Raw genomic sequence first — 23,681 nt, forward strand, 5'->3', positions numbered from 1 at the left:
ATCTACCTTCTGTGGGCTGTGTCCGTTCAGTTTTCAAGGATTGCAGTTTTCTTTGGATCTATTTCAGGTTGTGCCCCTCAGTAGGGGACCTAGACAGTCTGGGACCTAGCTGATTGGCTAGTTTAGTTCTGAAGATGTTTTGGTATGCTGAGTAGGATCAGATCCAAACATTAGTGACTTGAGGGTTCATAAACAACTTCATGAGGTTGCTTTCCTTTGCCCCTCCCATTCCATGATCTCTCTGCTGCTTCCTGGTTCCCTAGGCTCCCCTTTTCAGTCCTCTGGCCATAAACTTGGGGTTCTTGTTACTCTACACAGTTGCTCTGTCTCATATCTTCATGATTGAGCCTACATCCTGACCCATGTGGAGGGACAGAAAGAAAAAAAGCAGAGGGGCTGGTTCTACCCTTTTTAAACCATAGCTCCACTAAAGAGAGAAAAATTTCCTCCTCTTGTATGTAGCTCTTGTGGGTTTCCATAGTTTTTGGCCACCACTGCAGAATTGCTTGGGGGAAGTCTTTGCTCCAACTAATAGAACTACAAATGTAGTAACTTTGTCTTGTTTTGAAGTTCTGTAGAAATCTATGGCCTGTGTACAAATTATTGCTCAAGGGGAAGTAGTATGACACACATACAGGACAGATAACCCCTGTAAAGTTGAACAACAGTTTGATCTAACTTAATGCCTATCGTGGGAAAACAGTGATGGCTTATCAGACAGATATTATTTTACTTATCATTTTGGAAGTGGTATGATATTTTCAAAAGTCCAAGCCAAATGTTAGGGTTTTAATTGCTGTGAAACTGTAGTATGATTAGATGTGAAACTGAATTTCATGTTTATACAATGTCACCCTTTTAAAATACTATTATCTGCCTACATTCAGGAGATACTCTTTGAATGCTTTTGTTTTTGTATTTTTTGTTTTAGCAGTGGCTGTCTTACAAAAAGAATGCAGTTTACTTTAACAATGCATACAGAACCATTTTCCGAGGAATTAAACTTTATATTAAATTCATCCATTTTTTCCAATAAATTTTGATTGCCTAAAGTGTGCCAGACTCAAAGCATTTGAGTATTATCTTACTGTTACCTTTATTACTTCTCTTGGTTATGGGAATTTAGGAGATAAAGTTGAAATGTACATTTAAATGTTAGTAGCATGTGCTAAGCCTACCTTATGGTAGAGTTGTTTTGTTTTGTTTTTTAAACCTGGAAATAGGGCTGGATGAGCTAATAGATTGTTTGAATGAACTGGAATCCCACTGAAATGCTGTTTTCGTTTTTTTCATTTCCTTCCTTCCTTTTTACAGAATGGAAAATACTAAATTGCTGTCATTCTGTCTGCATCTGTTGGACCAGTTGGTCTCTCCCTGTCTGCTCTTTCTGTGGTCTAGAGTAATGATAAGTTTATTGTCATACTGTAGGTAATGAGATTGGATAAGGAGGAGAGGAAAAGCATTACGAGTTTCTAAAGTTGTTCAGGGGAATTTGTATTTGATGAGCATTATGGAGCTGTTCCAGATTCCTGAGCTGGAGGACTGCAAGTGAAAACTGAGAAGCTTACCTAGTCTGTCAGTACAACATAGGGTGGCTTCTGTGGGGGAGGAAACAAAACTCTAGATAAAGATTAGGTAGTGAAGTATTATAATACATCACTTGCTTAAACCAGACTGTAAACAGAAGAGGCTGCTCTAAGGGGACTGGTGATGGGCCACTGTAGAGTTCCTTAGGCCAGAGGCTAATTCTAGAGAACACAGGAAAGGCAGGTAGTCCCTGGCAGGTGCTCTAGATCTAGCAGGTCAAAGTCCAGTGTGCAGAAGGGCCAGCAGAAGATAATCAGGAAGCCAAGATAGAGGAAATGTTTTCAGAGTGCCTGGGCAAAAGTCTGATTCAGCAGAAATTCCTTGTACTTCCTGCCTAAGGCCAGAATTGTTTGTGCTGATGGTTAGGGGAGGGGGTGCCATGGAGGTGGCTCAAGCCAGGCATGGGAAGCTAGATAGTTCCACATAGTGACTGCGTGCAGTCATCAATGACATCCAGGAATAAGGCAGTGGGAATGCAAAAGGTGAATGTAAAAGATTTCGAAGGAATGAAGAAGGGAAGGACTTTGCAATAGGGAATTTAGGAAATGAAGGGGACAAAGGCAATGTTTAGATTTCCAAGAATTATGTAAGGGATTCTGACAGAAGCTATTTGAGTGGGAAAAAATAATTTTCTCTTTGTTGATTTTGAGATGTTAGTAGTTCTGCCATGGATGTGACAAGAAGTAAGGCACTAAGGGCCTTTAATTAACTTCTATAAAATAAAGAGGACTGAAGCCATATTAGCAGGAGTTATGGAAATGGTTAGAAAGGACACATTCAGACCACATATAAGGTATTCAGCAGCAGACACACCGAATATAAAGCCCTTACCGTGTGGCAGAGATTGATAGTGAAGCGGCTGCTTTGATAGAAGAATATGTTTGAGAAGGTGGGATGAATGGGATCTGGGGTTTTTGTGGAGAAGTTATTTTTTTATTGCTTCTGATTAGAGGGAAAAAAACATCTGGAAAGATAACAGATGCTCATGTTGGTTTTGGTCTTTATTTCCTGTAAGTTGAGGTCATGCATAGAGAATAACGTGAAAGAACAATTTGGGGTTAATGTAAATATCTGGAAGTAAATACTGTGAGATGTGTTTATAAGGTATAATAACGGGTAAGAGCCACAAGGAGGACCTTTCCAATCTCCCAGCATCTCCTCCCTCTGGTGAGTTTTCCCGTTTTCTGGTCCTGAACACCATTCTTTCCCTTTCATTCCTTAAGTCCTCTAGCATTGATTCCAGTAATTGTTAGGTTCACAATGTTCCTTTCAGTTTATCAAACTGATAGACACAATTCAGGTGAAGATTTTGAAACAAATTTTATTGGAAGAATTTTGATACAAGGTTTATTATTTTTAAATACATCTGAAGTTAAAATATATACATGAATGTCTTCAAGTAGAAAAAAAATGAAATATACATGAAGGATTTGTTGTATTATATTAGGCAAATCATAATTGCTCACTTCAGCACATTCAAATCAAATTACAATATAGTCCTTGAAATTTGACGTTCCAATCTAGCCTTGTACTCAAACGTTTGTTTAGAAATGTTTTGGTGCCATAATCTTCATATAGGAATCAAACCCAAATCCAAACATGGCCATGTGTTTAGAAACCATTAAAGACAGGGAGGTAAAGTGTTGTAGGGGTGCTTGGAATATACTGAAAAGGGATTTGGCAATTTTTAACTCACAGTATTTCCGATATAAAAGATCATTCTGTTTCTTGATCAAACTCACAAGTATTGGGGCAAAATATCACTTGTGAAGAAATATCACTGAATTTTTGCTCTTAGAGGAAGCAATGGGATTACTTGGCAAACTCTTGACAGGATACATCTAGTTCAAAACAGAATCTTCATTGAGGCTAACTGATACATGATATGTGGTACCTAAACAAAATTCAAAATAAAGCTTTTTTTTTTTTACTAGTAAAGGGAAATTTTACCGTGGCAGCAGCAATTAAAAGATGAAAAATAAGAAATATAGAGAAGCTCCATTAAAATTTGGTATTTAGAGGGGGGAAAAAAGAAAAAAAACTATTCTAGGAATATTTAAATCACTAAATGAATACATGTAGTGTTTGTTTTTATAGAAGCACCTTCAGGATATACCACTGAAAGAGTTTTGGATAATTATACATCTGGAGATAAATGAAACAAGGTATGTTATACACAGATCCTTAAAGTAATATGAATATGGCAATTTTCCACAGAAACCAAGGAGGCAATGTGGTTTCTCATTTGGTAATACATAATGTAAAAATTCAAGTGACCCAGCTTCCACAGTCTCAGTTCTGCCAAATTTCTATCCAACAACATGGATAGCATCTCTTTGTCTACTGTTCCTGGATTAAAATCGAGAAGCAGCTCACAGGGCTCCTAGAAAAAAATGGCCGAAGTGGATACAAAGTCACTTATTTGTGCAAAAATGCCAAAGAAAAGCTGAGGTGTCTTCTGTAATAATAAATTACTGGTTCTATCTGTCCCCAACTGTTACTTTTGTATCCACTACGACCTACAATATTTACTCACTAGTTAACCAAACATTTACTGAGCATATAAATTCATACTAAGTTTGGGAATAATGGGATAGATGATGAGACAAAGACATTCTTTTTTACAAACTTTCCAACATCATCAGAATTGCAAATACTAAATTTTCAAAGCCATGGGAAGACTTCAAAGTTCAATACTTTTATTAAGCATAGATTGCTACTAATTATGAAAAAGATTTCTTCTTGAAAAGGTGTCTGTAAAATGTAATGTTGTACATCCTCAGATCCCTCTCAAGCAGCAAAAATTATTTGTACTTCTTGGAAGATAATTCCTTCATCAATTATGTTAACCTCTCTTAGCCAGGATGAATTCAGTTTCTCTTTACTTAACACACTGGCAAGGACTCTCTTCTGAGTCAATCCCTTTTTTAAGCAGCTTACTCTGAGCATCAATAAAACTTTTTAAAAAGGTTTTAAAAATACTTAAAGGAGTTCTGATTATTCTTTTTAGACTGCACAGTTTAAATTCAATGGCAAATGTAGGAAATAAGTGTGAGAGAACTGAATGAAGGAATGAGTTTAAGCAATGTATATGTAACAACTATTAACCCCATAATCAATTTTGTCATAATTGTTCACTGATTTTATTAGAGAATCTGTTCAAATCTGCTAAAACTTCTTGGATCTTTAAACCACTGTAGAATGATATACATAAAACAGAGCAGTCATCAGAAAAAGCACTGGATTTAAGGTCAGTGCATTACCACCGGCTATCCCTCAGGCAAGTCATTTAAATTCTCCCACAACAGCTTCCTCATCTGGAAAATACAGTTACGAATTCCTTCCCCAGGGAGGGAATTTGAAAATGCTCTGTCAGTCATAAAAGCATGCAAAATTTCTTCCTTTATTGAAATGTGAGGCTTTCAAATGTGACACCATGGAAAAGGCCACACAAAGACACCCTTTCCGTATAATTTGTAGTTGGGAAATGGTTAAACACAAACCAAAGATGCCCTCATCAAAAAGACTCACATCTATTTGGCCTTTAAATATAACTATACTTCTCTGCAGATACTTGTTTCGATAATTTTTCACTGTATGTAAGTCTGCCTCGATGGTAGAGATCTGGATCACTAAGGCTTCTGGTGGGTCATGTCTTGAAATAATCTTCTTCCATTAATAAAACTTTTAATGAGTGTTCTTCAAAAAATAAAATTTTTTCTTTTTTTTGCCAAAGTTCTCGTGAACTGGAAAATAATTTGTTTTGAAGATGGTGACAGAAAAAAAAGTTTAATTTTATCAAGGTAATGCTTTTATGTTGAGAGTAAGCAATTTAACATTTGGGGTTCTGGTAAGACTTCAAAATTTCACCCTACTGAATTAAAAGACCTGTTTTGTTCTATATTTAATTTAATGCCCAATTTTGTGTGGCTCTGAGAATAAATGTTAAAAATCCAAAAAGCTCCCCAGTAAGTGAAAACTAAAGTATCAAGAGTGAAATGATACGACCTGTAAGAATTGGCCTGGTTTCTAAAAAGTACCAGCTCACAGAATATAAACAAAATAAAGAAACTAAGCAATCCTTAAATTGGATTTAGCCTTGGGCAATTAACAGAAAAATTCACAAGTTAAAAGTATCCAAAGCACAGATGTCATCATATTTTAAAAATCAGGAACTGGTTTCATAAGAGTAAAAAAGTAAGAGTACAAAAATTATATTTTCCATAAAGAATATTCTAAACCTCATAATGGAAGTATGGAAATAATATTCTAAACCTCATAATTACTTATGAAAAATAAGACAATAAAACTCCATTTATAAAGTGCCTTAATGTACCAAAAATGGAGGTCAGCTTTCCTTTATTTACAAATGCTTTTTCATCACATTTACAGAAAGGCAAATATTACACTGGAGAGGCAGGCAGCACAGTAGAGGAGAAAGAACTTGACCTGGAGTCACAAGACCTGGACTCTAGTCTTGGCTTTGCCACTAATTATCTCTGCGACTGTGAGTAAATGACAGCATTTCTGGGCTTCAGTGTTCTCATCTGTAAAATGAGAGGTAGAACGAGACTGCTTTTAAGGACAGTCCCTTAGATGTAAAATTCTATGTTGAGCAATGACATATTTTTGTTCTTAAATCCCAGCATTATATGAGGATGCTACCATAATAATCTCTATAGAATTGATTCTTCCATAGCAGGTAAAAACATTATAGAACTCTGATCAATTGCATCTGGAGTCACTGATTGGGCTGCTTTACAAAGGTGCACAAGTCACAGTATTTTGGTTACTGGGGTCTACACGGAGGCTTTGAAGAACGCTGAAGCACCCGGAGACAAAGGTAGATGCCACTAACATCTGCTGCTACTTCCTTATGCCTCTGCAGAAGACCGCTTGGCGACGACAAGAGGAATACAGAGCTACAGATAAACTACACACTGTCCTTCACAAAAGTGCACAGGGAGTCAGCAAAATAAAGTCACACATATGGTAAGCCCTTTGAGTAATACAATCTAGATTTTAAAACACAAAACTAACATAGGTATATTTCTGTTTGGGGAAATTTACTTAGCAAGGTAAACTTTCCCAGAGCGAAACAAATTTGTTCTCCAGGGAATATTTTGATTTTTAAAATACTAGCAAAGTTATACTCAAAGACGCCCTGCCCTCCCCCTCACCCACCCCAAGAGTTAACCATAGAGACATCTCAAATCTATTACAACAATCAGGTAGTGTTTCTCAGTGAAATTATCTACTTTAGCAATAAATAGGTCTGTGCCAGAAACACAGGTGAGACCGAATATTTGTTAGAACAAGATTGCTTTTTCTCACACTGATTTGTCCACTGCTGCACACACAGGTTTAAGGACATTTAATTAAAGCATAAATGTTAATGCCAACCCACCAAATGATATGAGCTGGAAATCTCTTGTAATAGGTGCAAAATTAGAGTTCCATATCAGTCTAATAATCTGTATGCTCAATGCCTTATCAAGGAAAAAACACATATGCATGCACTTGTGTATTCAGAGTATAGTTAAAATGATGCCAATTTTGACAAAAACTTTACTTGGAATGGAGGGCCTGAGGAAAGGCAGAACTGGACCTTCAAAATGCACTGCTCAAGTTTCCATGCCAGTGCAAATACTGTCTCCATATGTGAACAATCAGTACAATTACATATAACATTAGCTTTTAAAGGCACACATCCAAAATTCCCACCTTCATCTAGATCTGACATTTTCCACAATATGCCAAAACCCACAGAATATCCCAGGCTTCTATCAGGCTCGGAGTGGATGCAAACTTCCAAATAGTCACTTACACTTATAATGAAAAAGTAGTATGTTATCAGGACATTTCCTTTTATACTTTCCCTCCTAAAACATCTCAACAACTGTTTTAGTTAAACACATTCTACTGCAGGAATTCTTAGCTTTAGAACTGCCTGGCAGTAAGTAAAAATGTTTTGAAAATACTGCTTAATCTGCAAAAAGGAGACTGTCAACAGCTCATAGCAATCTGCAGCATTTTAGGAAAGCATTAAGAAAGTAGTCCAGTTTTCCTAATACACTTTAGTTCATAAATTGTAGATCAGAAATAGGGAGAAAGCTACTCTAAAACGTAGACAAAATCAACAGCGATTTCTGCCCCATCTGTGAAAAAGTGCTTATTATTGGTCTACATTCTAAACAATCATTTCCATCCTGCAGAGTTATTTTCCCCAAGAATTTTCAGTTTTTTAAAGTTAAAAGGGAACATACATTGTGATAAAATGAAGAACAATGGGTAAATGTCTATCCAGATCAATATTTCTTCAAAAACACAGAATATTTGAGTGTTCAAGCACTTGTCCTCTCAAATCACAATTTTATTTTTCAAATACACAAAAACCTAGAAATCAACTTGTTTATTAACTTCTAAGACACCTGTTTTATCACAATTGATCTGTATCTTCAATAGTTTAAACTCAATAAAATGCTGCTTTTAGGTTTCTGAAAGCAACTGTATTTGTGCAATGCTTGCACCGGAAAACAAATTGTATGACTTGGCATTTGAAGAATGAAAAAACAAAGTAACATTGTCACAACCATTTCTGCCTTCCCTCTACATTGCCTTTCATTAATAAAATCCATAGGGGCACCTGGGTGGTTCAGTGGGTTAAGCATCCGACTCTTGATTTCGGCTCAGGTCACGGTCACAGGGTTGTGAGATTGAGCCTGGTGTCGGGTTCCATGCTGGGCGTGGAGCCCGCCTAAGAGTCTCTCTCTCCCTCTGCCCCTTCTCCCTCAACTCTCTAAAAAAAGAAAAAATAAAAATAAAACCCATAAAAACAGCAAGGAGACACATAGGGAAGTTTTCACAGACACAGTAGCTTTCAGAGAAATATGGGATTTAGCAGATGTTTTAAGTAAGTCAAAACAATCGTCTATATAACAGATGCATTTGCAAAGTTTTGAAAACACAGTCCACAGAATAATGTGATAATTGAATTTGATTTAAAAAGCAAAATAACACCTTCTATTTTTCGATGAGATAGAGCAATAAGAGGAAACTTTTCATATCTTTAAACCTAGGCTGGAAGTACACACAAAGACAATCTGTATACATCACTTTTAAGAGTCTTACTTCATACAGATTATAGAATTATCCATTAAAAAAACCCATATGCATGACCTTTGATGGTACATTATTATGCTGGCAAATACATTTTCTGATACAAAGGCACTTTGAAAACCCAATATGGTTTGGTTCATAAGTTTGCAAGGTACAAACAATTTTACAAACATATGATTATACTGAAGAATGTCAACCATTGTGACATTACATATAAAATGATTTCTTTTTTTTTTTTTAATAACACTAGTTTTGTGGAAATGAAAGCAGTGGTTTCCAGCAGCTTCAGTGAAGACTGTGCAGATGACTGGAAGCCCAGCATCTGAATTCGGACTCGCTAGGATGACCACTAGGGCTGAGGGCATTTTTGAAAATGGGAAAAAAAAAAAAAAAAAGGTACACAAACAAAAAATAACATCCTGGGACAAAACTACAAACATCAGAAATTAAAATGGTTTGGAGGGAAGAGCACAAAAGACACGACCAAAAGTCCAGGAGAGCTCCTCCTAGTTCTGCTCCCTTAGCTATGAGCTCCTTCCTGGCAGAGCACAAACTGCTGACGCTACCTGGTCTACTTGGCGCTGGGCAATTGTAGTGACAATTTTTCTGTCCTAAAAAGCTAGGTACAACATTTGGGATTGTACAGTACCGGAAATATTAGGTCCCCCAAAAAGGATAATTTCTTTTCATTCGTTACATGGCCGCGAAGTCAATCTGTACATAAAGCTGTCTCACTCCAGCCTGAAAAGTTAAAAAAAAAAAAAAAATCAGAAAATCAATCTAATAGCAGACTATACATTTCAGAAAAGTAATAGAAAAAAAAAAATCTCATTTTTTTGAAAAAGGAAAGCATTGTTTTTCTTTTTTGCCTCTGGAAAATAATTCTCCATTCTTCATCAGAAAGGGCCAGTAATTTTATCTTAGAAATAAGTATTTTCATAATTGCAAAAAGGTCCCCCATTTACCTCTACAGAAGAAAGCCATGCTATTGATTACAAACCATGTCCAAGTGAAATCTGGAACAATGAGGTTACCCATCTACTGTTATTCTACTAAAGACAGCAAAGTGCTTGCCTAACTGGCTACTAAAATCATAAAGCGATCCGGTCTCAATATTCCTGTGACGGACGATGAGCAAATACTTAAGTAGGACCATCTGTTGATTATTTAATTACATTCTAACGCCTCTCTTCAATTCTGGAGATGAACCCGCTATTTAAGGACTGCCTCTCAAAATTGCTCCCAACTCTCCTATTTTATCAATTGTTGTATATATGCTGTCTACAACTCCTTTTCTCTATTCTCTCTTGAATGCATTTCTTTTTTTTTTAAAGATTTTTTATTTATGTGACAGAGAGAGACACAGCGAGACAGGGAACACAAGCAGGGGGCGTGGGAGAGGGAGAAGCAGGCTTCCCGCCGAGCAGGGAGCCCGATGCAGGGCTCGATCCCAGGACCCTGGGATCATGACCTCAGCTGAAGGCAGACGCTTAACGACTGAGCCACCCAGGTGCCCCTCTCTTGAACGCATTTCAACTGAACTTTTGCCACCCACCACTTTGCAAAGGTGTTTGTCAGGGTCACCTCCAAGTTGCTCAGACCAGTACTCACCTGTCAGTCCTCTTAGTACTTACTCTAACAGTGAGGACAAAGGTGCGCACTCTTTCCTACTGAAACAGTTTTTCTCGCTTTGCTTTCAGAGAATACTCACTGGTGACCTTTTACTTCAATTATCAGTCTTCCTCAATCTCCTTTGCTGGTTCTTCCTCCTACCTTTGAGCACTAAGCACTGAAATATGCAAAGGCTCAGTCCTCAGATTCCTTCTTTTTCTCCATTTGTTCCCTAGCTGATCTCATCTAGTATCCAGACTTTTAGTACCATCTACATGCTCACACCTCCCACACTTGTATTCCCCACTGGAACCTACCTACCATCTACTTCACAGTTCTACCTGGACGTCTGACAAGTATTAAAACACTACTTCCTCCCCCCAAGCCTGGTGATCTTGTATCATCTACAACTCAATGCCATCCTCGATGTTACAACTTAAAGACCCTTCTTTCTCTCACACTCAACCCATTAGGAAAACCTGTCTGCCTTACTTTCAAAGTAGCCCAATCCCGAAACCTGACCATTTCACATCACCTCCATTGCTGTGTTTGCTGATGCTCACCTGTTATAATGTTATCTCTACAAAACAAGGATTTTGTCTTTGTTTTTTCATTGCTGATTCCTAGTACCTCAAATAGTGCCTGGCACATGGTAAGTGATCAATAAATGCTTGTTGGATGAACAGAAATTCTACTACTAAATTCCTTCTTTCAAGTAAAAATAACTTTTTAACATTAAAGTATACATAGCTATAATAAGCATCTTTGGTCAGTATCAAAGAATGAAAGGCAAATTAGAGTATTAATGGAAAGGGAAAAAAAATCAGAGTGGGGGATAACACTACAGTGATTTCTAGCATGGCTTTTTTTCCTACCATTCAAATAGGTGGGCTCTGTATAACACTAATGAATGGGTGAGAGGAGCAGGGACCACTCAAATGGGATAAAAAGCTGGGTAGACCCTAGAAACTTATCAGCACAGAAAAGGTTTTAGCTTTCTTGCCTCATTAAAAATAATAATAGTAATAATAATAATAGTAATAATAAAATAAAAAAATCCTTGCTGTGGGCAAGTTAAAGCTCTATAATTCAAAATTGTTATTCCAATTTATGGAAACTACATTTAATAGCAGCCTTTCCTTAAAGAGGCTTATGGCAGAAAAAAGACAGAACTTAATATCTGCATGATTTTGAGCTAAGATTTAAAACCAAACCTCAGTTTTTCTCATTTTAAAAGCACTGATAAATACCAAGTCTACTTATCTCACAAAATTGTTATATGTTCATCCAATATTTGAAAGTATTTAATAAGCCCTTGTTACATCTGAGGTACCACTGTAAGGATTATATGTGAATATATGAGAAAGGATTTCATATGCTATAAAAGGCTAAAGGCTATTAAAATAAATTATTATGATTTGTTGTAAATATATCTGATTTACTCAACCCAGATGGTCTCTGAAATAACTAAGGAACTCTTCTGCAAAATTCTTGTATATCTAACCTTAAGAAAAAAACAACTACTGCCCAAGTAAACTGGCTTAATTCCTTTTCTAACAAAATTGTTAATGAAAGTAAAATGGTCAAAGTAAGTTGGGCTCCTATTACTACCCCTACCACTTCCCTCAGCCCCAGCCCTAATACAGTGAGGATGGTAATAAGAAATGAGGTTAGCCCAAGGCAATAAAAAAAGAGGAAAAACAAAAAGGCTAGGTAAATGGATCTTTGCATAATCATGAGTTAATTACTCAAGCTTATATCTTTCCCCTGAGGGGCTACAGCTTTACATAAAAGCTGTCTAACGGAAAAAGTCATTTTGCTTCATCCCGCTGTCCTGACGGGGACGGCTTCGTTTTCCAACTTCCCATGTTCCTTTCTCAATTTCCTTCAAAGCAGAGAGAAAAGAAGAATTTCCAAAGACTCCTAGGGAGTCAGCTTCTCCCTGAATACAAACCAGGTTTTCTCTACAGTTTATCCACACCATAAAGACAAGACAAATACTCTAGCAGATCAAAACAGGGCTCAGTTGCATCAGACATTCTACCACTGGGATGGCACCGGGAGTCGGAGCCTAGCCTTTAAAAGCCTTGTCTTAAACAAGGGAAAACCATATAATATTCATTGTGTCTTATATCATGAGTCATGTAAACCATAATTCAGTCAACACTTTTTTAAATCGTTAAGACTTGTTTTTAACACATGCGCTCCTAAGAAAATAAATGTTAACCTGGTGCCATAGACTTAGAATATCCTCATTATCAATATTCATTTTGTGGAAAGGAAAACAAATCAGGGGTGAAAAAAAAAGAGAGAGAGAAAAATACACAGGAATATGGCTATAGAAAATTATTGGTTTGTGTTCTCTACCAATTCCACAGAAACTTTCTACTTTAGTTTTTGACTGAACATAGAACATTAATCTTTATCCTTTTAAAATGAAGTCTTGAGGGCGCCTGGGTGGCTCAGTTGGTTAAGCGACTGCCTTCAGCTCAGGTCATGATCCTGGAGTCCCGGGATCGAGTCCCGCATCGGGCTCCCTGCTAGGCGGGGAGCCTGCTTCTCCCTCTGACCCTCCCCCCTCTCATGTGCTCTCTCTCTCTCATTCTCTCTGTCTCAAATAAATAAATAAAATCTTTAAAAAAAAAAAAATGAAGTCTTGAAAACTGCCTTAGTCTTCCATGTGAAACCTAAATCCTCTCAGAATTAGTGAACAGTGAGTGAATATGACATTATAAGTCATGAGCAGTAACTTGGGCCTGGGTTCCTTTTTCCATAAATTGCGAAGAACAGCCCTTGTTTATAAGGAGGCTGGAGTGATGCGTTAAGCAGCTGTTACAGCGCCTTGTGCGCAGTGGGCTCTCACTGAAGGCCCAGCTGCTGTTGCTGCTGCAGTTTCTGCCCTCTACCAGCCAACCAGTGAGGGCTTAACCCTTGTGGGTTAATTACAAACAATGAACCCAGGGCCCTGTTGGCCTCCCATCCCATGGCTGTTTACTCCAACCTCTGAGGAGGTTAGGTTCTGGTACGCATCAAGCACATAGATGAAGAAAATGGAAAGCTGGCTAAGGAGAGTTGCAGAGTTGGCAAGCAGAACTGACGCTTGTGACAGATGAAAACCTTCTACAGACAGGAAAACAAACAAAGAGGGTAGAAACTAGCTAGTCCCCTGGAGAGGGGTAAGTAGCTTCTCCCACTGGCTCCCCCTACCCTTCAGCAGACAGGAGGCTGGGTGGCGTCAGCGGTCAGGCAGGAAGGTATCAGGAGCATGGAGGCTGGGGAGGTTCCTGAAACTTGGGGAACTCCCATTTGCGCATGTGAGGAGGCTTTCTGGTTCCTTCCTGGGTATCAGAGTGAACTGCTATTTTGAGGCTAGAGGCTAGAGCACAAAGAGGTGAAGCAGGAAGCTGGGGGTTCTGGACTTAACATGCATAACAGAAATAGGCAGGAGAGGAGAAAAGATGAAAGAAATCAAGATAGAAGTTCTATCAGGGGGGTGCCTGGGTGGCTCAGATGGTTAAGCGCCTGCCTTCAGCTCAGGTCATGATCCCAGGGTCCTGGGATCGAGCCCCACATTGGGCTCCCTGCTCCACGGGGAGCCTGTTTCTCCCTCTCCTTCTACTGCTCCCTCTGCTTGTGCTCTCTCACACTCTCTGTCAAATAAATAAAATCTTAAAAAAAAAAAAAAAGTTCTATCAGGGAGTAGATAGCATGTTTTAGGTGATTGCCTTCTGTGCTTTGTGGAACCGAAGAGCACAACGAAACAAGCATATTCTAGATTTTTCTTCAAACATTATTTCTAACAAAACAGTATATTAAAAAAATTAACATATCAGCAAGTTTAAAAGACACATAAAATGTTAAATTGCCATCTTAATCTTCTTGTTCATACACTAAATATAAAAAATAAGTTGTCTATTTCATCAGTTCTCAAATGATAACTCATTTTTTAAAGGTAGTGCAGGGGAGAATGGGAGAGAAAACTTTTTCTATGCCAACAGAAAACCTTGTAGTTTAAAAATTGGATTAGCCCTTACCTAATAATTCCTATAGAATCTAAGTTCACCAATTCACTTATTTTACTCTCTATTCAGGCACAGCTTTAGCTGGCTGTTAAAGACTGATACCATGGAAAATGCAAATAAAACGGACATGCCTAATATACAGTTCTAAAGTAGTCATGAAGCTTACAGTTTTATCAATAGAATAGAAAGTTGTAATTCTCAAGCTGACGTTTTCAGTTTAAAGTTGTCTTCATAGATATTTTGACAAGAACTTTTTTAACCAAAAGCTATCACTTAAATTCTGATTTAAGGTCAGTTATAACGGACGCCTGGGTGGCTCAGTCAGGTAAGCGGCTGCCTTTGGCTCAGGTCATGATCCCAGGGTCCTGGGATTGAGCCCCACATCGGGCTCCCTGCTCAGTGGGGAGCCTGCTTCTCCCTCACCCTCTGCCTACTGCTCTGCCCACTTGTGCTCTCTCTGTGTCAAATAAATAAATAAAATCTTAAAAAAAAAAAAAAGATCAGTTATAAGAAAGACACCTGAAAATGTCCTAAAACCAAAAAGTATAACTTATTACTGAGGAAATCCTTCTTTTAGTCTTCTGGAACTTCAATTCTGCATATGTCAGAACTAAAACAATGATCACTAAGAAACTTTAAAATCATTAAAGGTATGGAATAGAAGTCATTAGTAGGGTGGTTCCCCCTCCCCTCTGGAAAAAAATGTATTGAACCATCTTCACTGCAAGGTCCTGCTCTGCAAGGAATGAAATAGAGTGGGCTTGATTGACCTTGGCTGATGAAAAGGCTGAAAATATTTTTCAGAGCTTAAAAATTTTCAAAAAAAATTTCAAAACCCAAATACAGTTTCCAAAACCAAAGAAGCAGCTGAATAAACTTTCAGCTTCAGCCATTTTAAAAGCCAAGATGTCTAAGGTTACCAGAAGAAGCCATCTCCACCTACTTCAGTTACAACTTCAGCAGTTCCTAAGAATGGACACAGCTGCTTGTGCATTTCTAAACCTAGAAACTGCATTCCTTCAGAGGGAAAACCGTGACTAAGTGCCCAAGTCTTAGGAGAGTACTGCGGCATGTCCTGGAGGTCAACAGAAGCTCACATTAGGAGGGTGAAGGACGCAGTATAACTAGGAGAGAGGGTAAAGGAAAGAACGATGATCTAGAAATGACAGTGAAAAAGCAAGGTTATTGCAGCCACATAAGAGCCACTTTTGCCTCTAAAACACCCCCTGTTTAGAATGGGAGAAGATATTTGCAAATGACACTACAGATAAAGGGCTGGTATCCAAAATCTATAAAGAATTTCTCAAAATCAACACCCAAAAAAACAAATAATCAAGTCAAAAATGGGCAGTAGACATGAACAGACACTTCTCCAAAGAGGACATACAAATGGCTAACAGACACATGAAAAATGTTCATCATCATTAGCCATCAGGGAAATTCAAATCAAAACCACACTGAGATACCACCTTACACCAGTTAGAATGGCAAAAATTGACAAGGCAAGAAACAACAAATGTTGGCAAAGTTGGAGAAAGGGGAACCCTCTTACACTGTTGGTGGGAATGCAAGTTGGTACAGCCATTTTCGAAAACAGTGTGGAGGTGCCTCAAAAAATTAAAAATAGAGCTACCCTATGACCCAGCAATTGCACTACTGGGTATTTACCCCAAAGACACAAATGTAGTGAAAAGAAGGGCCATATGCACCCCAATGTTCATAGCAGCAATGTCCGCAATAAGCAAACTGTGGAAAGAGCCGAGATGCCCTTCAACAGATGAGTGGATAAAGACGATGTGGTCCATATATACAATGGACTATTATTACTCAGCCATCAGAAAGGATGAATACCCAACTTTTACATCAACATGGATGGGACTGGAGGAGATTATGCTAAGTGAAATAAGTAGAGAAAGTCAATTATCATATGGTTTCACTTATTTGTGGAACATAAGGAATAGCATGAAGGACATTAAGAGAAGGAAGGGAAAAATGAAGGGGGGGAATAGGAGGGAGAGACGAACCATGAGAGACTATGGACTCTGAGAAACAAACAGAAGGTTTTAGAGGGGAGGGGGGTGGGGGGATGGGTTAGCCCGGCAATGGGTATTTAAGGAGGGCACATACTGCATGGAGCACTGGGTGTTATATGAAAACAGTAACTCGTGGATCACTACATCAAAAAGCAATGATGTATTGTATGGTGACTAACATAACATTAAAAAAAAAAGAATAATCACCAATGGAAAACAAAAATAAAACACCCCCTGTTGAGAGATGTGAGAAGGATTCAGACATACTGTGAAGGTCTTGCATGCCTCATTACAAGAAAGTCATACAGACTTAAGAGTGTCTGTTAAAGAAGGGACCTAGTTATTAAAATTCTGGAGTAAGTGGTACCAGCACAGTGCTTCATAGTAGAGTAAGTCTTGCTGTTGACTACACATAAAATTATTTCATTACTTATTCCCAAAGGAACATAACCATACATTTCTCATTATTAGAGAAGAGAGACATTTAATTTATGCTAAGATCCTGAATTTAAACTGCATATTATATTCTGTTGTCCGTGTCTGAAGATATGATGTATCTGTTTCTCTTCCTCTTCTCCTTTTTCTCTCCTTCTTTCCCTGTGTGTGTGTATCTCTGTCTATATCTCTAATTCTTTATACCATTACCATCTTTTTGTGCTGTGGTTAAAAAGACCAATGGGAACCCAACCATATTTTTCCATACTTAGCACACATAAAGATGGTGTTGGTCAAATACAGATTTAAGAATTTGTTTGTTCAACAAATTTATTATACACGTACATTTTTCTAAGCATTGAGAATGCAAAATCATATTTGGAAGAAACCTGCAGATAAATATGTATATCAAAAGATAAAGTTATGCAGCTTAGAGGGGTCTTTCTGCTTCAGAGAGAAAGTAACAACTGAATTGGACCTTTACATTAGAGTAGGATCTTTGTCCCACACAGAAAAGTAAACAGTCTAGAGGGGTATGAAGTATATGGGAATGAATAGCAGAGGCTTGAAAAGTTAATGGGGTCATGCTAGAAAGTTTGGGTTTTATCCTGGTGGCAATGAGGAGCCTCCAAAGTTTTTGTTTTTTAACTTTTTTTAAAAAATAAAATCACCTATATTCACCAATTTCTAATATTTTGCCACATTTGCTTTATTTCTAAGTATATTTATTTATAATCTTTTTACTTCTGTTGAAACATCTGAAAATTAGATATCCTGATCCTTCGCCACTGAATCCTTCAGCATGGATCTGCTAAGAATGGAGCATTCTTCGGTAACCACAATCCATTATTGCACCCAAGAAATCTAACACCTACACAATTATTATGAACTATTATGCAGTCCATATTCAAATTTCCCAGTTACCCAATAGTTTCCTCTATGCCTGTTTTTTTTTTTCCCCCCAATCTAAGATTCAATCAAGGTAAGACACTGCATTCAACTGTGAAGTTAACTCCACACTGTTTTTCCCCCCTTTTCATGACACTAACACTTGGTAAGAATCTAGGCTAACAGTCTTTTTTTTTTTTTTTAAGATTTTATTTATTTATTTGAGAGAGAGAGACACAGAGAGAGAGGGAACACAAGCAGGGGGAGTGGGAGAAGGAGAAGCAGGCTCTCCGCTGAGCAGGAAGCCCAATGCGGGGCTTGATCCCAGGATCATGACCTGAGCTGAAGGCAGATGCTTAACGACTGAGCCACCCAGGCGCCCCCAGGCTAACAGTCTTATAGAAGTTTCTACAAGCTGGGTTTGTTCTGCTAGTGACTAGAGTCACATTAACCATTTCGGGCAAAAGTACCCCACACTCTCACTGTATCACACCAGGAGGCACAGGCCAGTTTTTAAGCACACATTTTTAAGGCATGGAAACAGTTCCTCATTAGATCTATGTGTTAGGTAATTTTAGCAGCAGTGTCGACATCTAGATTTTTCGCCAAATATTTCCAGCAAACTAGAATGAAAAAAAATTTGTATTCTCTCACTCTTTCCTTAGATGTTCTTGACATGATGTTCTTATTCTCCCAGCAGATACAGAATCATATATATCACTCTTACATTATCAGTCACATGACTATGTCAACTCAAGACAGAATAAGCATCAAGTCAAATGATTTGGCTGCAGGCATGCAGTGACTAATTTATGATTCCAAATACAACAGAATATTAAGCTTTAAACCACACAGAACTATGGCTTTGCTATCACACAAAAACATTAACATAGTCTACTTTTAGTTAAAGCCACTGACAAGGCATTATTCTTATTCCAAATGCTATTTTAGTTCTTGGCTTTAAACAGCATTTAACATGTCTTATATAAGGAGTATATGGTAAAGGAGAATCTACTTTTTCTTAAGAATTCAAATCAGTATAATGAGAGAACAGGACTATCTTCCTTAAGAGTATTAACTAAAATAAGATCTCCCAATTTTGCCTGTATGGTTGAAAAAAAGTACTTTTATGCTTTCCTCATAGTATTGCATGTGTGTGTGTGTGTATATATATATTTATTTACGTACATATTTAACATGTTAAGTAGTAAATATTTTTTAAACTAGTAGATAAGATAAATTCAAAGATCTTTAAGAAGTTAATGAAAAAGTCATACCTGAGTAAAAATATTATGTGTTTGGCTTAAAATCCACCTGGCATCAGCATCAGGGGCTACTACTAATTTCAAGGTCCCAACATAAACATCAGAACATAAGGTCCAGAAGTGCTGCTCTTGTAAACTGTAAACTCCTTGCAACTGCTGCACCTGAAACAGAAAGGGCAAATATTAACATCATAGGGCTCCCTTATTTTATTATGTATGCTGTTTTATTATTATTATTATGCTGCAGTTCACTAAACTGCTATTTAGATTATTAACTGTAATACTATTATTATGCAACATATTCAGTAAACATGGATTCTGTTCTCTAGTTCATTATGTGCCATGGCAGGTGTTTGGGAAATGTGAACGATCACATGCCAAAATTTGTAGGGCACAGCTGAGAGAGCACCTAGATGGAAATTTACACTTTCAAGTACTTTGATCAGAAAACAAGTATAAATTCATTTGCGTTTAGAAACTAGAAGAACAACAAAGTAAACTCAAAGAAATAGGAAGGAAGGAAATAAAGGACAGAAATCAATGGTCCAGAGACTTAGAAACTACTAGAATTCACAGTATCAAAAAACTAGTTCTTTAAAAGATTACTTAAGTAGAGAAGTCAGTGTTTCCCAAAGGGGGCATATTTTGGACAGGACGGTTTTTCCCTGTGTCAGAAACTATAGGACCCTTTGCATCCCCAAGCTCCCCCAAGGAGCTAAATGCCAACATATACTCTTCTCTAAATCATGTGACAACAAAAAAGAGAAGGACGTCTCTCAGTTTTTACAATGGCTCCTTAAGGTTTCCATAGCCTAAGGCTGACAACCACTGGCAAGACAAACTCTGAAGGAGGTTTGGAAAAGAAAAAAAAACAAACAGGAACTGTTTCCATGCCTTTTTCCATGAAAAAGAACAACTACAAATAACAGATTTTAAAAACCATAAAAGGGAATACTATATGAATGTGTAGCTTGTGAATACACAAAGTATTACCACTGAGTGGAATCCAAACATTCTCACCATCTACTACTATCAGCCTAGCTGAAGACAGCATTATCTCTAGTCTGGATTATTATAATAGTATAAGTGTAATAATATAATATTATAGTAACTGGTCCATTTCTGGCCTTGCATCTTTTCCATCTATTCTCATCATAGTATTCCAACTGCGATCCTGTTACTTTAGGTCAGATGCTGCCACTTGGCTGTTTAAAATCCTCCAATGGCTTCCCACCTTACTCTGAATAAAAATCAAAGCTTTCACAATAACTTATATGGGCCCATGTCACATGGCCCACTTGTTACCTAATCACCTCCTCTCCTACTAGGCGTCCCCTTGCTCTCTCTTCCTCAGCTAAACCAGCCTCCTCACCATTGGCTGAAAAGTCTGGCACACTCCTGCCGCAGGGTACTTGCTATTCCCTCTGTCTGAAGTGTACCTTCCTTCCAGATTTCTACTTGGTCCACTTTGTTTGGGTTTTTACTCAGATGTCATCTTCTCAGTAAGCTACTATAACTCCTGTACTCTTGGTCTCCTGTCACTCTATGTAAAATAATAATGTTTTCACTTTTATGTTTCTCTGCTATGTTTTACTTTTTGGAGCATAATATCATACACTGCATTATTCATTCATATTATTTATATTTTTTATTGCCTGTCTCTCCAGCAGAACTTAAGCTCAAAAGGGCAGGGAATTTTTTTCTTTTCTTTTCATGTTTTGTATCCTTAGCATCTAAAACAGTGCCTGGCCCAAGTAAGTGCTTAGTAAATTGTGTGTGTATGTGTGTGTATGATAAATATACATAAACGCACACAAAATAAAAACACAACTTTGAAACAGACAAAAGGGATAAGTTTCTGGAAATATAGAAAATGCCATAATTAAAAAAAAAAAGAAAATGCCACAAGAGAAAAAAATAGAAAATGTGAAAGGACAATTAAAAATTGAGAAGGTAGAGGTTAATGTCCAAAATATAAAAAGAACTCATACAACTCAATAGCAAAAAACCAAACTGATTAAAAAATGGACAGAGGATGGGAACAGACATTTTTCCAGAGAAGACATACAGATGGCCAACAGTGAAACATGCTCAACTCACTAATCATCAGGGAAATGCAGACCAAAACCAAATGAAATACCACCTCACACCTGTTAGAATGCCTATTATCAAAAAGTCAACATCCTTTTCAATTCTGAGATCCTCTGATTTTTAAGTAACCTATTTGGGATATTAATTAAGAAAAAGTTGAACCGAGAACTATCAAAAATTTTCATTTTTTATCAGAATTTGATCAATGTAGGCATTATTTTCTATAAACTCCAAAACAGTTGGTAGGAAATTTGAGACAATACCAACTGTGGCCTTTTTAAAAACTGCTTTTACTGGGAAAAGAGGTCAAGGTGGACTCTTCCTCTTTCGGGATTCTGATGACATAGTGGCTTGAACCTGGTATCACTCTACATGTTTCTGAATGGCATCCTCACGGGATGGTCTACTGTGAATGAAACAACCGAATGAATAGATCTCTTCTACCTACAAGTACTCTTGTAGCTAAGACTAAGGAATGTTCCTATACAAACTGGCTTTAACTCTCCTCAAGTTAAACAATTTGGGGAAAGCGTAGTCACAGATGCTTTTCCTACTCTAACAGTGTGGTATAATAGAAAGGGAATGAGCTCTGGAATCAGAAAGATATGGATTAGAATTCTGGTTCAGCCACTAGCATTTGTGACCTTGGATGAATTACTTAAATTCTCTGAGCCTCAATTTTACCTATGGAAAGGAAGACAAAACTTACCCTGTATGGATATGGTGAAGACCAGAAACTGTATATGTAAAACAATTAGTACAGGGACCAGCTTATAGTAAGCATTCAATAAATTGCCCTTTCCCTTCACAGTTATGATGACTACCCTACCTTAAAATGATAACCACAAATGATAAATGGGCAACACTTCACTTTCCTATCTAAAAAAACCTTTTTACAGCTTCTCCTCCCCCCTCCCTCCCTCCCTTCCTCCCTTCCTTCCTTCCTTCAAGGTTTTATTTATTTGACAGAGCACAAGCAGGCAGAGGGAGAGGCAGAGGGACAACCAATGTGGGGCCCGATCCCAGGACCCTGGGATTATGACCTGAGCTGAAGGCAGACGCTTAACTGACTGAGCCACCCAGGCGCCCCCCCTCCTCCCCTTTTAAAAGATTTAGAGAGCACAAGCAGAGAGGGAGACAGAGTGGGAGGAAGAAGTAGGCTTCCCGCTGAGCTGGGAGGACACAAGGCTTGATCCCAGGACCTGGGGATCACGACCCGGACTGAAGGCGGACGCTTAACCAACTGAGCCACCCAGGTGCCCCTCCTCTGGCGTTCTGCGCCAAAGGAGTGTTTGATTATACTGCCTTATAAATGATAAAATAGAAGCACATAAAAATCCCTTATCCTGTACCACCAAATCCACCAGTTGACCCTCATCTATGTCAGCACTTTCTGCCTCCCCTCCAGGAATACAGTACCCCTGGCTCCCCTCTACACTGAATTCCTCCATACTGCTACTGGTTCTATCCCTTTCTTTTTTTTCTTGAGAGAGAGAGAGAGAGAGCACAAGCAGGGAGGGAAGGTAGGAGGGAGGGGTAGAGGGGGAATCTTAAAGGCTCTGTGCCAACACAGGGCTCGAACCCACCACCCTGAGATCATGACCTGAGCTGAAATCAAGAGTCTGACTCTTAACCAACTGAGCCACCCAGGCATCCATGGTTCAATCCTTCTTCATCTTCTCAAGAACTTCCTTCTTGTAATGACCACCTTTATTACCATATCATTGATTTCTTCCTCTAGGATGGCCTGTTCCTATCAATAACAAACATGCTCTAGAACTGCACTGTGTAATACAGAAATCACCAGACACATGTGGCTATTTAAATAAGGAGAATTAAACTACACTAAAAAATCAATTGTTCTAGCCATACATCAGGTGCTCATTTTGCTTGTGATTTCCATACTGAGCATTGCAGATTATATAGTATTTCCATTATAGGAGAAAGTTCTATGGGACAGCACTATTCCAGAATATCCTATTTTAAAAACAAACAAACAGCCCTGCCCTGATACTATATCCATACTCAGGCTGTCAACTCATTTCTTTGCTCCCTTTAACAGCCACACTTCTTAAAAGAGTTGTCTGTAGCTACTGTCTTTACTTCCGTAATTCATTTTCTCCTTAATCTACTCAAATCATGCTCTCCTCCCCAAACTCCTCTGAAACTGGTCTCATCCAGGTTATTAGCGCTGTTCACGATGCCAACCAATGATCACTTCTCTGTTCCTACCTTGCTTGCCCCACAGAAAGTGGATCACTGCTTCCTTCTTCAGCTCTGAGAGACTATGCTCTTTTGGTTTTCCAGCTCCCTTCCTAACCACTCCCTTTTCTGGCTTCCCACCACCTGTGCTGTAAACCTGGAGCTGAAAGTAAAGCTAAAAAGAATAGAGCTTAATTCTCCCAAGGGAATCTCACATAATCCCAATGTTTATTTTATTTTATTTATTTTATTTTTTTAAAGATTTTATTTATTTGACAGAGAAAGAGAGAGCAAGCGAGAAAGGGAACATGAGCAGGGGGAGTGGGAGAGGGAGAAGCAGGCTTCCCACTGAGCAGGGAGCCCGATGTGGGGCTCGAGCCCAGCACCCTGGGATCAGGACCTGAGCCGAAGGCAGACGCTTAACAACT

The 23,681-nt window shown here is 38.2% G+C and overlaps 1 protein-coding gene across 2 annotated transcripts in view; it reads right to left on the reverse strand.

The window, feature by feature from the left end:
• Nucleotides 1-3,524: 3,524 nt before the first annotated feature.
• Nucleotides 3,525-23,681, reverse strand: part of SLC30A7 (solute carrier family 30 member 7) — an 85,315-nt gene continuing 65,158 nt past the window's right edge. Inside the window, exons 10-12 of one of the 2 annotated variants that reach the window (XM_035017909.1) lie at nucleotides 18,973-19,122; nucleotides 9,356-9,447; nucleotides 3,525-6,134 (exon numbers count right to left, since the gene is read on the reverse strand). In XM_035017909.1, the coding sequence (XP_034873800.1) occupies nucleotides 9,400-9,447; nucleotides 18,973-19,122 (198 nt within the window). In that variant the 3' untranslated portion in view covers nucleotides 3,525-6,134; nucleotides 9,356-9,399. Of the gene's footprint in view, nucleotides 9,448-18,972; nucleotides 19,123-23,681 lie in introns of both variants that reach the window. The other variant, XM_035017908.1, reaches the window with a different exon arrangement.

This window comes from Mirounga leonina, unplaced genomic scaffold, assembly GCF_011800145.1.
Source record: "Mirounga leonina isolate KUSES-001 unplaced genomic scaffold, KU_Mleo_1.0 Mir_173, whole genome shotgun sequence".
Lineage (NCBI taxonomy): Eukaryota > Metazoa > Chordata > Mammalia > Carnivora > Phocidae > Mirounga > Mirounga leonina.